This window comes from Haliotis rufescens, unplaced genomic scaffold (assembly GCF_023055435.1).
Source record: "Haliotis rufescens isolate VD_foot unplaced genomic scaffold, xgHalRufe1.0.p SCAF_9, whole genome shotgun sequence".
Lineage (NCBI taxonomy): Eukaryota > Metazoa > Mollusca > Gastropoda > Lepetellida > Haliotidae > Haliotis > Haliotis rufescens.
The window spans coordinates 6,295,589-6,311,378 of record NW_025964383.1 but is presented as its reverse complement, the minus strand read 5'-3'; the positions used below and the strand labels follow the sequence as shown (position 1 = coordinate 6,311,378).

Sequence of the window (15,790 nt, the reverse complement as noted above, 5' to 3'; positions counted from 1 at the left end):
CACATTCTCCTATCTCAAACATGTCTGAATGTGGTGGGGACTTACACACACTCCCATCTCAAACATGTCTGAATGTGGTGAGGACTTACACATTCCCCTATCTCAAACATGTCTGAATGTGGTGAGGACTTACACACACTCCCATCTCAAACATGTCTGAATGTAGTGAGGACTTACACACACTCCCATCTCAAATATGTCTGAATGTGGTTGGGACTTACACATTCTCCTATCTCAAACATGTCTGAATGTGGTGAGGACTTACACACCCTCCTATCTCAAACATGTCTGAATGTGGTTGGGACTTACACATTCTCCTATCTCAAACATGTCTGAATGTGGTGAGGACTTACACATTCTCCTATCTCAAACATGTCTGAATGTGGTGGGGACTTACACATTCTCCTATCTCAAACATGTCTGAATGTGGTGAGGACTTACACACACTCCCATCTCAAACATGTCTGAATGTGGTTGGGACTTACACACACTCGCATCTCAAACATGTCTGAATGTGGTGGGGACTTACACACACTCCTATCTCAAACATGTCTGAATGTGGTTGGGACTTACACATTCTCCTATCTCAAACATGTCTGAATGTGGTTGGGACTTACACACACTCGCATCTCAAACATGTCTGAATGTGGTGGGGACTTACACACACTCCTATCTCAAACATGTCTGAATGTGGTTGGGACTTACACATTCTCCTATCTCAAACATGTCTGAATGTGGTGAGGACTTACACACACTCCCATCTCAAACATGTCTGAATGTGGTTGGGACTTACACACACTCGCATCTCAAACATGTCTGAATGTGGTGGGGACTTACACACACTCCTATCTCAAACATGTCTGAATGTGGTTGGGACTTACACATTCTCCTATCACAAACATGTCTGAATGTGGTGAGGACTTACACACACTCCCATCTCAAACATGTTTGAATGTGGTGGGGACTTACACACACTCCCATCTCAAACATGTCTGAATGTGGTTGGGACTTACACATTCCCCTATCTCAAACATGTCTGAATGTGGTGAGGACTTACACACACTCCCATCTCAAACATGTCTGAATGTGGTGAGGACTTACACACACTCCCATCTCAAACATGTCTGAATGTGGTTGGGACTTACACATTCTCCTATCTCAAACATGTCTGAATGTGGTGAGGACTTACACATCCTCCTATCTCAAACATGTCTGAATGTGGTTGGGACTTACACATTCTCCTATCTCAAACATGTCTGAATGTGGTGAGGACTTACACATTATCCTATCTCAAACATGTCTGAATGTGGTGGGGACTTACACACACTCCCATCTCAAACATGTCTGAATGTGGTGAGGACTTACACATTCCCCTATCTCAAACATGTCTGAATGTGGTGAGGACTTACACACACTCCCATCTCAAACATGTCTGAATGTGGTGAGGACTTACACACACTCCCATCTCAAATATGTCTGAATGTGGTTGGGACTTACACATTCTCCCATCTCAAACATGTCTGAATGTGGTGAGGACTTACACACCCTCCTATCTCAAACATGTCTGAATGTGGTTGGGACATACACATTCTCCTATCTCAAACATGTCTGAATGTGGTGAGGACTTACACATTCTCCTATCTCAAACATGTCTGAATGTGGTGGGGACTTACACATTCTCCTATCTCAAACATGTCTGAATGTGGTGAGGACTTACACACACTCCCATCTCAAACATGTCTGAATGTGGTTGGGACTTACACACACTCGCATCTCAAACATGTCTGAATGTGGTGGGGACTTACACACACTCCTATCTCAAACATGTCTGAATGTGGTTGGGACTTACACATTCTCCTATCTCAAACATGTCTGAATGTGGTGAGGACTTACACACACTCCCATCTCAAACATGTCTGAATGTGGTTGGGACTTACACACACTCGCATCTCAAACATGTCTGAATGTGGTGGGGACTTACACACACTCCTATCTCAAACATGTCTGAATGTGGTTGGGACTTACACACACTCGCATCTCAAACATGTCTGAATGTGGTGAGGACTTACACACACTCCCATCTCAAACATGTCTGAATGTGGTGAGGACTTACACACACTCCCATCTCAAACATGTCTGAATGTGGTTGGGACTTACACATTCCCCTATCTCAAACATGTCTGAATGTGGTGAGGACTTACACACACTCCCATCTCAAACATGTCTGAATGTGGTGAGGACTTACACACACTCCCATCTCAAACATGTCTGAATGTGGTTGGGACTTACACATTCTCCTATCTCAAACATGTCTGAATGTGGTGAGGACTTACACATCCTCCTATCTCAAACATGTCTGAATGTGGTTGGGACTTACACATTCTCCCATCTCAAACATGTCTGAATGTGGTGAGGACTTACACATTCTCCTATCTCAAACATGTCTGAATGTGGTGGGGACTTACACACACTCCCATCTCAAACATGTCTGAATGTGGTGAGGACTTACACATTCCCCTATCTCAAACATGTCTGAATGTGGTGAGGACTTACACACACTCCCATCTCAAACATGTCTGAATGTGGTGAGGACTTACACACACTCCCATCTCAAATATGTCTGAATGTGGTTGGGACTTACACATTCTCCTATCTCAAACATGTCTGAATGTGGTGAGGACTTACACACCCTCCTATCTCAAACATGTCTGAATGTGGTTGGGACTTACACATTCTCCTATCTCAAACATGTCTGAATGTGGTGAGGACTTACACATTCTCCTATCTCAAACATGTCTGAATGTGGTGGGGACTTACACATTCTCCTATCTCAAACATGTCTGAATGTGGTGAGGACTTACACATTCTCCTATCTCAAACATGTCTGAATGTAGTGAGGACTTACACACACTCCTATCTTAAACATGTCTGAATGTGGTTGGGACTTACACATTCTCCTATCTCAAACATGTCTGAATGTGGTGGGAACTTACACAGCCACCTATCTCAAACATGTTTGAATGTGGTAGGGACTTACACACACTCCTATCTCAAACATGTTTGAATGTGGTAGGGACTTACACACACTCCCATCTCAAACATGTCTGAATGTGGTAGGGACTTACACACACTCCCATCTCAAACATGTCTGAATGTGGTGAGGACTTACACACACTCCCATCTCAAACATGTCTGAATGTGGTGAGGACTTACACACACTCCCATCTCAAACATGTCTGAATGTGGTGAGGACTTACACACACTCCCATCTCAAACATGTCTGAATGTGGTGAGGACTTACACACACTCCCATCTCAAACATGTCTGAATGTGGTGGGGACTTACACAGCCTCCTATCTCAAACATGTCTGAATGTGGTGAGGACTTACACACACTCCCATCTCAAACATGTCTGAATGTGGTGAGGACTTACACATCCTCCTATCTCAAACATGTCTGAATGTGGTTGGGACTTACACATTCTCCTATCTCAAACATGTCTGAATGTGGTGAGGACTTACACATTCTCCTATCTCAAACATGTCTGAATGTGGTGGGGACATACACACACTCCCATCTCAAACATGTCTGAATGTGGTGAGGACTTACACATTCCCCTATCTCAAACATGTCTGAATGTGGTGAGGACTTACACACACTCCCATCTCAAACATGTCTGAATGTGGTGAGGACTTACACACACTCCCATCTCAAATATGTCTGAATGTGGTTGGGACTTACACATTCTCCTATCTCAAACATGTCTGAATGTGGTGAGGACTTACACACCCTCCTATCTCAAACATGTCTGAATGTGGTTGGGACTTACACATTCTCCTATCTCAAACATGTCTGAATGTGGTGAGGACTTACACATTCTCCTATCTCAAACATGTCTGAATGTGGTGGGGACTTACACACACTCCTATCTCAAACATGTCTGAATGTGGTGAGGACTTACACATTCTCCTATCTCAAACATGTCTGAATGTAGTGAGGACTTACACACACTCCTATCTTAAACATGTCTGAATGTGGTGGGGACTTACACATTCTCCTATCTCAAACATGTCTGAATGTGGTGGGAACTTACACAGCCTCCTATCTCAAACATGTTTGAATGTGGTAGGGACTTACACACACTCCTATCTCAAACATGTTTGAATGTGGTAGGGACTTACACACACTCCCATCTCAAACATGTCTGAATGTGGTAGGGACTTACACACACTCCCATCTCAAACATGTCTGAATGTGGTGAGGACTTACACACACTCCCATCTCAAACATGTCTGAATGTGGTGAGGACTTACACACACTCCCATCTCAAACATGTCTGAATGTGGTGAGGACTTACACACACTCCCATCTCAAACATGTCTGAATGTGGTGAGGACTTACACACACTCCCATCTCAAACATGTCTGAATGTGGTGGGGACTTACACAGCCTCCTATCTCAAACATGTCTGAATGTGGTGAGGACTTACACACACTCCCATCTCAAACATGTCTGAATGTGGTGGGGACTTACACACACTCCTATCTCAAACATGTCTGAATGTGGTGGGGACTTACACAGCCTCCTATCTCAAACATGTCTGAATGTGGTGAGGACTTACACACACTCCCATCTCAAACATGTCTGAATGTGGTGGGGACTTACACACACTCCCATCTCAAACATGTCTGAATGTGGTGAGGACTTACACACACTCCTATCTCAAACATGTTTGAATGTGGTGGGGACTTACACACACTCCCATCTCAAACATGTCTGAATGTGGTGAGGACTTACACACACTCCTATCTCAAACATGTCTGAATGTGGTGGGGACTTACACACACTCCCATCTCAAACATGTCTGAATGTGGTGAGGACTTACACACACTCGCATCTCAAACATGTCTGAATGTGGTGGGGACTTACACACACTCCCATCTCAAACATGTCTGAATGTGGTGAGGACTTACACACCCTCCTATCTCAAACATGTTTGAATGTGGTGGGGACTTACACACACTCCCATCTCAAACATGTCTGAATGTGGTGAGGACTTACACACCCTCCTATCTCAAACATGTTTGAATGTGGTAGGGACTTACACACACTCCTATCTCAAACATGTCTGAATGTGGTGAGGACTTACACACACTCCCATCTCAAACATGTCTGAATGTGGTGGGGACTTACACACACTCCCATCTCAAACATGTCTGAATGTGGTGAGGACTTACACACCCTCCTATCTCAAACATGTCTGAATGTGGTGAGGACTTACACATTCTCCTATCTCAAACATGTCTGAATGTGGTGGGGACTTACACACACTCCCATCTCAAACATGTCTGAATGTGGTGGGGACTTACGTAGTAGTATGTAATAATGTTTGTATTATATCATCAAGTTTATTTTATGTCAGTCTATATTTTAATCCTGAAGTCTTAGTCCTTGCTCAACAACCCAACTAAACTGCTTCACAGCCACTATTGCGTGTGCCTTCTCTATGGTTTCTCTGGTCTGTATTGCCTAGTCCCAGCCCCATATATTCAGGGTGCCTTATGGGACTGGTCAGCCTGCATTTTACAAGTTCACAGGTTCAAAAAGTTCAATTTTTACTGTGGAATAAATGGTCATATATCACAGGTTAGTTTATGTGTCAGTTGTATATGTACGTGTTGTAAGGTGCATACGTATGATTTCTTACCTTCTTATAGTATTTATCTCAGGTGGGATGAATATATGTCACATGACTGATCTTATTCAAGTAATGTAGTACGACTACATTTGCTTAAATACATTACATACGTAAGTTTATCATAATCTTAAATAGCATTTTCATGTGGAAGTTACTTACCTTATTTTGAAATAAGTATGTGTACATATATTTTTTACCTTTAAATTAAAGTTCAGCCACCAACCTATTTTATTGTATATGTATTCATCTTGGTATCTGTTGTGTATGTATTATGTTATTTGTCGGACCCGCACATTGGAGGAACATCAAATCTTCAATACATAACAAAACCGTAGTTGGCTCAATCACTGTTTAATGGAGAACTGGCACTGCCTCACACAGCTGCCTAGGTTACCACAACATAATGACGTCACACCTAAAGTGACGTCACTGCACGTGCGCATTGGCGCACTTACAATGTAAACATACCTAACATGCACAACATTTCTCCCCCTTAAAAGAAATTACTTTCTACTTCTCTAACCAATACATTTACAATATTCAGAACACAGTACTATGAGCTATTTTCTAAAGTTATAATTTAACAATGTTCAACTATAAAATATAACAATATGCAACACACTCCGCCCACCATTCAATAAAATTTAAACATTGTTCCTATTATTAACAACATTTATAAAAACATAACAGTGAAAGTATAAACAATCATATTATTATGATAAACTCATATATATATGATATCTGCTACACATTGCTGAATACTTTATTCAATGACTTAATTGTCAAAACTGTCAGTTTCTACATTGTGTTCTCACAGGGTTAGTCTATCGGGAGGTTTTCTCACTCTTTCTGAACGTCTCACGGTTTGTTTTGCTGGTACATTTGCAATTGTCACCTCACTGTCTTCACACTGGTGTTCATCACATTGCTGTGATGCACGAGGTATTACGATAGGGTCGCCTTTGTTGACCCTGATACTTTCTACAGTCCCTGCACTACAGTCACTTTGAACAATCATGTTCTCGTTACCATGGTTACTAGTTGCATCTCTACACCTTAATTGGTCAATATGACGCTTGACAGTTCTGTTGCCAATGTCAACATCATAATGTCTTTCACCACATTTTGTCATCACCTTGCCAGCAGTCCATTTGTCTTTTTGTTGTACTCACGCACCCACACCTTATCATTGTCATTTAGCTGTCTTGTGTCGCCAGGTTGACACAATGAAGAAGACTGTTTTGTAGCAACAACATCAGCATGATTAGGCTTGATTAAGTCAAGTCTACATCTTAGTTCTCTTCCAAGAAAAAGTTTTGCTGGAGTTTCTTGAATTGTGCAATGGGGACTAGAACGATAGGCTAGCAGAAACCTATCAATCTTCTTCTGTAATGTTGTATCATCCCCTCTAGTTGATTTCATAGCTTGTTTGAAGGATTGAACAGCTCTCTCAGCAAGTCCGTTTGTAGCAGGATGATATGGAGCAGATAAGATGTGTTTTACACCATTACTTCTCAAGAATGTTTCAAACTCATTTGACACAAATTGTGGACCATTATCTGTAACAACTTGCAGTGGTAATCCATATTTCGCGAACAAACCTCTCATCACTTTCACTGTCGCATCAGCAGTAGTTGAATTCATAACAATCACCTCTAACCATTTGGAATGAGAATCTACAACAATGAGGTACATGTGACCCATGAAAGGACCAGCAAAGTCCAAATGAATGCGACACCATGGTTTTGATGGCCATGACCAATGATGAACAGGAGCTTTTGTTGGATCATTTTGAAGATTCTGGCATGTAATACACATTCTTGCAGTACTTTCAATATCAGCATCTACTCCAGGCCACCACACATAACTTCTAGCAACTGATTTCATTTTCACCATTCCAAAATGACCACCATGTAACTCATTTAGAACACCGTTTCTGAGTTTAGAAGGAATCACTACTCTCATTCCCCATACAATGCATCCTAATTGAATGGAAAGCTCATATCTTCTTGAGTGAAATGGTTTCATTACTTTGTTCTCACTGTGATCTTTATCCCAACCGTTCATCACTGCCATGTACACTTGTGAAAGAACAGGATCTCGCCTTGTCTCATTTCTCACATCACCTGCTGTAATAGGCAGATGTTCAAACTGACTTGCATAGAACAAATCTACATCATCACTCACACATTTTGTTGTATCAGGTAGAGGTAAACGAGACAACACATCAGCATTTGCATTGGCAGAGGAAGATTTGTACTGAATTTTGTAATCATATGCACTGAGAATCAATGCCCATCTCTGTAGACGAGCAGCAACTAATGATGGTACTGACCGTCCCTCACCAAACAGGGCAGTGAGAGGTTGATGATCTGTCACGAGTGTGAAATGCCTACCATACACATACTGATGAAATCTTTTCACACCAAATATAATTGCTAGGGCTTCTCTGTCAATTTGTGAATAACCCTTTTCAGCCTTGTTCAGTGTTCTTGAAGCAAATGCAATCGGTCGTTCAGTACCATCACTCATCACATGAGACAACACAGCACCCACGCCATAGGAGGATGCATCATATGCCAATGTTATTGGCAACAATGGATCATAATGACACAACACATCGGAACTTGCAATTTTTGCCTTAGACATTTTGAAAGATTTCTCACATTCAGTTGACCATAGCCATTTCTTGTCTTTCTGCAACAGTTCGTTTAACGGGTGAACGATTGTAGAAAGGTTCTGGATGAATCTGCCATAGTAGTTGACTCCACCGAGAAAGGAACGTAGTTGTGTCACATGTTCAGGTCTTGGAGCACTGATGATAGCTTTCACCTTATCTTCTGAAGTATGAAGTCCTTCTTTGTCAATAACATGACCGAGATACTTGACTGAGTCTACAAAGAATTTACACTTATTTTGTTTTACTCTCAAGCCGAATTGTTGTAATCTTGACAAAACTGCATCCAAGTTCTGTAAGTGTTCTTCATCATTTGAACCGGTCACTAGAATATCATCTTGATAATACTTTCTGCAAACCTTGAAGAATTTGGTCCATTGTAGCTTGAAAAATTGCAGGAGCTGAAGCAATGCCGAAAGCAAGTCTTGTGTACCTGTAGAGTCCTTTTGGAGTATTGATGGTGAGTAGTTTCTGTGAGTCTTCATCCACCTCCATTTGTTGATAAGCATGAGCAAGATCAATCTTTGAGAATTTCTGACCTCCGGCAAGTTGAGCGAACATGTCTTCAATCTTGTTTTGTGGATACTGGTTCACATTTAAAGCTGGGTTTACAGTAGATTTGAAATCGCCGCATATTCTGACAGATTTGTCAGTCTTGACCACTGGAACTATTGGTGTAGCCCACTCAGAATGTTCTACTTTGATAATCACGCCATTTTTCTCCATTCTTGAAATTTCTTCATTCACTCTATCATGAAGTGCATAAGGCACAGGCCTAGCTTTCATGTATTTAGGAGACATGCCATCTTTCACTTCTAAATGGGCTTGATTCCATTAATTGTACCCAGTCCATCAGAAAATACATCACAGTATTTCACAAACATTTCACTGAGTTGATCTTCACTTGACATTTTGTGACACATGTTGACATTACTTCCTAATGATTTCCAGTCAATATTTACGTATGGTAACCACGCCCTCCCCAGTAACGGAGGACCTTTTCTCTGCACGACATGTAGTGGTAACTGGTTTACTCTTTCACCATCACGAACGTCAACATGTATGATACCAAGATTTGTGACAAGCTCACCTGTGTATGTTCACATTGGGATTGGCAATTCTTGTAAGCTGCATTCTGAAAAGTTCTGTCGCCTTCAGTAATGATAGAACTTCTTGAGCCAGTATCTAACTCCATCTTTAGATCACGTCCATTTACATTCACTGTCACCCATATGATATCTGCAGCACCGGGAATAGTGAACAAATGATTTAGACAGTCACCTAAATCATCTAGAATGTCATCTTCATATTCATGGGTTGAACAAAGTTCTTCATTGATAGCATTTACACGAAAAGTTGGACGCCTACCGTTTCTGTTTACATTGCTGGAGCTAGCACTTCCTGTTTGACAAAACCCGGATGTTGAACTTTGACCTGACCTTTAAATCCATTTCTTCGCTTTGCATACCTCCTGAATATGGCCTTTCTTTTGACAGAATGAGCAAACTGTATCTTTGAAATTACAAGTATCAGCTAAATGCGAAGGCTTTCCACATCTATAGCAATAACGTTCATACCTTGCATTAGATCTTCTGTTGTTGAAAGAAAACACCTCTGACTGTGATTGTTCCTTCGGTAATCCGTTGCGGCACAATTCTTCTGAATCTTTCGCAGCTAATTCCATTGAATTTGCAATTGAAACTGCACGTGCGCATTGGCGCGCTTACAATGTAAACATACCTAACATGCACAACAGTATCCACTGAGATAGTGTGCGATGTACAAATGTAATTATCACCCTACTCCCTCTAGTTATAATCAATGTTTGTCAGTTTATATTATGACAAATCTTCATTGATATTTACCGCAAACTATGGGTAATTAGAATTGATCATAGTAATAAATGTGATCATAATAAGTTATATTTATAATGTTTTATTAGTACATGTTAGTATGTGAAGTTATTTTGCATATTTTAACCTGCGTTTGTGTGATTTATTCACAAAACTCCTCCAGTTATACATGTCTGAATGTGGTGGGACTTACACACACTCCCATCTGTTGGCCGAGAAGAGTAGATGTACAGCATGGTCATCTAGCTCTGCCTTCTTCTGCAGATATCCATTGATCATCTGACCAATTACAGTTGTCCTGTCTGAAACAGACAATGTGGTCTCAGATACAGATATGTAGGGATGGGTATTGGGGGTTTAAAGTGTAACAGTATCACAATATTTTGTGATGCACAAGGCTGTATTGCGATACGTATATAAATGGTTCATAAATGGAACAAAACAAGATGTACAACATGATGTTTACTCAGTAAATAAATACGCAGCCATCTTGGGGCCCCAGATGCATGCTCCGGGGCAGCAAAGGCATTTGACAAGTATATAACAATAAACACATCCTAAAAATCGCTATTTGAATCACTCAATATATTTTGAGCATGACAAAATGATATTGTGATATGTACATCATGGACAAACCTCAATTTAGCGATATACCGAGTAACACCGCACAGGTCTGTGAACTTCACCATTATCATCACCCTTCTAATCAACCGAATAAAAAAGACACATACCCCGCAACAACAATAGTATTGCAATGGTTCATAAGACTATTCTCTCACCAAACTCACTCATTCACTTAATCTACCACCATGAAATTATACCCAAAATTGTATCTTGCCGTCATGTGCTTTGTTTCGAAATCTGTTTTCGGTCAGCCATATATTAGAGATATAATGTTACCACCAAGTCAGCGACAACCGAGAGAATGACTATTTTCACTGCGTTTAGCGTTCAACAAGGTGAACAGACATAAGCAATGGTTACAAGTGTGTATACTGATGTCAAAATTCCCAGTGGGCAATAAAGTAATTTTTGACACAATCATAGTTTGAAAACTTCAAAAGGAAACTGTTATCTTCATGTTTACTCCAAGAGCGCTCCAGATAGATACTGTGCTGTAGATTTCATGAAAAAATATTGAACGGTTTCTGAGTTATGCTCTGGAAACAAAACGTGACGGACGGACGTATGGACGGACGGACGGAGCCCGTTTTTATATCCCACGCCAACTTCGTGGACTGGTTGCCACCTTGCATGATCTTAGCTCGGGAGACTGATTGCCACCTTGCATAATTTTAGCTCGGGAGACTGGTTGCCACCTTGCATGATCTTAGCTCGGGAGACTGATTGCCACCTTGCATAATTTTAGCTCGGGAGACTGATTGCCACCTTGCGTGATCATAGCTCGGGAGACTGGTTGTCACCTTGCATGATCTTAGCTCAGGAGACTGATTGCCACCTTGCATAATTTTAACTCGGGAGACTGATTGCCACCTTGTATGATCTTAGCTCGGGAGACCGATTGCCACCTTGCATGATCATAGCTCGGGAGACTGATTGCCACCTTGCTTGATCTTAGCTCGGGAGACTGATTGCCACCTTGCATGATTTTAGCTCGGGAGACTGATTGCCACCTTGCATGATCATAGCTTGGGACACTGATTGCCACCTTGCGTGATCATAGCTCGGGAGACTGGTTGCCACCTTGCTTGATCTTAGCTCGGGAGACTGATTGCCACCTTGCTTGATATAAGCTCGGGAGACTGATTGCCACCTTGCATGATCTCAGCTCGGGAGACTGATTGCCACCTTGCATGATCATAGCTCGGGAGAATGGTTGCCACCTTGCATGATCAAAGGTCGGGAGACTGATTGTCACCTTGCTTGATCATAGCTCGGGAGAATGGTTGCCACCTTGCATGATCAAAGGTCGGGAGATCGATTGCCACCTTGCATGATCAAAGGTCGGGACACTGATTGCCACCTTGCTTGATCATAGCTCGGGAGACTGATTGCCACCTTGCATGATTTTAGCTCGGGAGACTGATTGCCACCTTGCATGATCATAGCTTGGGACACTGATTGCCACCTTGCGTGATCATAGCTCGGGAGACTGGTTGCCACCTTGCTTGATCTTAGCTCGGGAGACTGATTGCCACCTTGCTTGATCATAGCTCGGGAGACTGATTGCCACCTTGCATGATCTCAGCTCGGGAGACTGATTGCCACCTTGCATGATCATAGCTCGGGAGAATGGCTGCCACCTTGCATGATCAAAGGTCGGGAGACTGATTGCCACCTTGCTTGATCATAGCTGGGGAGACTGATTGCCACCTTGCATGATCAAAGGTCGGGAAACTGATTGCCACCTTGCTTGATCAAAGGTCGGGAGACTGATTGCCACCTTGCAAGATCTCAGCTCGAGAGACTGATTGCCACCTTGTATGATCTTAGCTCGGGAGATCGATTGCCACCTTGCATGATCAAAGGTCGGGAGACTGATTGCCACCTTGCATGATCAAAGGTCGGGAGACTGATTGCCACCTTGCATGATCTCAGCTCGGGACACTGATTGCCACCTTGCATGATCAAAGGTCGGGAGACTGATTGCCACCTTGCTTGATCATAGCTCAGGAGACTGATTGCCACCTTGCATGATCAAAGGTCAGGAGACTGATTGCCACCTTGCTTGATCAAAGGTCTGGAGACTGATTGCCACCTTGCAAGATCTCAGCTCGGGAGACTGATTGCCACCTTGCATGATCTCAGCTCGGGAGACTGGTTGCCACCTTGCATGATCTTAGCTCAGGAGACTGATTGCCAGCTTGCATGATCTTAGCTCGGGAGACTGATTGCCACCTTGCTTGATCTTAGCTCGGGAGACTGATTGCCACCTTGCATGATCTTAGCTCGGGAGACTGATTGCCACCTTGCATGATCTTAGCTCGGGAGACTGATTGCCACCTGGCATGATCATAGCTCGGGAGACTGATTGCCACCTTGCATGATCATAGCTTGGGAGACTGATTGCCACCTTGCATGATCATAGCTCGGGAGACTGATTGCCACCTTGCATGATCTTAGCTCGGGAGACTGATTGCCACCTTGCATGATCTTAGCTCGGGAGACTGATTGCCAACTTGCATGATCTCAGCACGGGAGACTGATTGCCACCTTGCATGATCATAGCTCGGGAGACTGATTGCCACCTTGCTTGATATTCGCTCGGGAGACTGATTGCCACCTTGCATGATCTTAGCTCGGGAGACTGATTGCCACCTTGCAAGATCTCAGCTCGGGAGACTGATTGCCACCTTGCATGATCTCAGCAGGGGAGACTGATTGCCACCTTGGGTGATCATAGCTCGGGAGACTGGTTGCCACCTTGCTTGATCTAAGCTCGGGAGACTGATTGCCACCTTGCATGATCTCAGCTCTGGAGACTGATTGCCACCTTGCATGATCTCAGCTCGGGAGGCTGGTTGCCACCTTGCATGATCTTAGCTCGGGAGACTGATTGCCACCTTGCATGATCATAGCTCGGGAGACTGATTGCCACCTTGCTTGATCATAGCTCGGGAGACTGATTGCCACCCTGTGGGATCATAGCTCAGGAGAAATAGGAATTGACTGTAGTCTGGTCTTGTACCTCTGCCATCAAGTGTGTATTAGCAAGCGCCAAGCAGGCTGCAAGGCTCACAACTGGCTCCTACTTGTCTCCCTGTTTCGGGTGGCTATTGGCACACTACATTTGCAGTTTATTGCACTGAAGGAGCTAAAAATATGCTTTTCTTTGTAAAAAAGGTGATGAAAATTTGCGTGCTGACATTGTTGTGAGCACAAGCTCATGTCCAGCACCAGTGTACCTGAACACTTTCACCAACACACGGACACCATTCCTTATGATTGGTTTATCAACTACCCAAATTGGATCTTACTCTCCATGCCTCAACTCTGCGATGCGCAAGTTGCAATCAATGTTGAAAATAAACCCAGTAAACCCACATGAAAAGCAAGAAGAAAAGGTTACTTGTCAGAAGAGCTAAACGGGCTAGCAGGTGCAAACAGACACATATCAGTGTTCTCATTGGTCCTCGAGCTCCCATACAAACCACCAATCAGAGTGTTCACCCCATCAAGTTTGACAAATTGATCTACATAGAGCCCCGCAGATTACCATCCTCTTCGACATTGTGTTACTGGAATTTCCAATCAGCTTGCAACTAATGTGAGGACGTGACACCAACATGAACTGTAACATTGACGTCATGGTTTTAAGGGAAACATAGTTAAAAGTGTATGGTGACGACTCCAAAGTAGCCAGCATGACACCCCCAGACTACAAGTTAACACATCAGCCAAGATTGACACATGGAGGTGGACAAACATTTATCAGCAGGGAGAATCTTTGGTTGAATTTCGACAAAACTATACTTTTATGGAAAAATCACATACCATTCCGAGTGACCTAAGGCAAAAGACATTGTGGCACTATATCGTCCACCAGCATACAAAGAAGAACCAGTTATCTTATATAATGTTTTAGAGTCTCTAGAAAACACTGGAAATTATACATATGAACAGAACACGAAATGTGATTATTAGAGATACATGTATTAGCATCAACTTTGATGTAAAAATGAAAAGTGACATCTGCAAATGCTGAGTCTTCTTGAAACGCACAATTGTCACAGTCACAAGAATAGTCACATAATATATTAGGTTATCAAAAGAGAAATATCAATAAAATAGACACAGAAAGATTTCGAGCAGACCTTCCGAGAATCATCTTAATTAGCCGACCCTCCATCTGGATATGAAGACGAGTCTGAAATAACAAGGTGCGGCACATCCTTGTGGCAGGCCTTATGCTGACTAGCTCTTTTACTCATAGTTCAACAAAGCTCAAGCTGAAAGGAAGATGACGTATTACATGCCTTAAAATATTCTGTCAGTTCTACAGTCATCCAGAAATTAGGTCACGGTTGTTATAAACCTCTTATAAATGGGATTTGATTAACTCATGGAGAATAAATATGACTCCTATGCATTGTACAAACTGAGAAACCCCCACCAGATAAGGAATACACTCAACAGATTGTGCAGTCATTTGCAGATTACTTTCATGATAAAATCCACAGAATATGAGAGCTACTGATGCTCGCAGATTGGACTTCATTCTCTACAAATTGGAAATTCTCAGATTGTCTTGTCAACTTTTGTACAGCATTTAGGTGTCACTGTGGTATTGGACACAACTTGTGTTCCTTCAAATTAAAGAATAACGGTAATACATGTATCAGTAACTATCTAACCAAGCAGAATGTTCTTGTGAAGAATCACAGTCGACAAGGAAAAGGAGTCATCAGTACAATCATCGGAGGCAAATCAATTACGAAAGATGCGGTTTTTGAGGAGATCTTTGAACATCAGGGAAACCATCCTCCAGTCAAAGACAGAAAGGTCGGAATAAAACAAAATAAACCTGACCCCAAGCTAAGCACATCAGCGTCCTCATGTGTCGTCCCGACATCGAATATATTCGGACATAAAAGAACTGTG

General features: G+C 42.4%; 1 protein-coding gene across 1 annotated transcript in view; it reads right to left on the bottom strand.

The window, feature by feature from the left end:
- LOC124118712 (thymidylate kinase-like) overlaps nucleotides 1-15,790 on the bottom strand; it is a 38,777-nt gene that overhangs the window by 12,930 nt on the left and 10,057 nt on the right. The window contains exon 2 of the mRNA XM_046480948.2: nucleotides 10,422-10,530. Within this exon, the coding sequence (XP_046336904.1) occupies nucleotides 10,422-10,530 (109 nt within the window). The remainder of the gene's footprint in view (nucleotides 1-10,421; nucleotides 10,531-15,790) is intronic.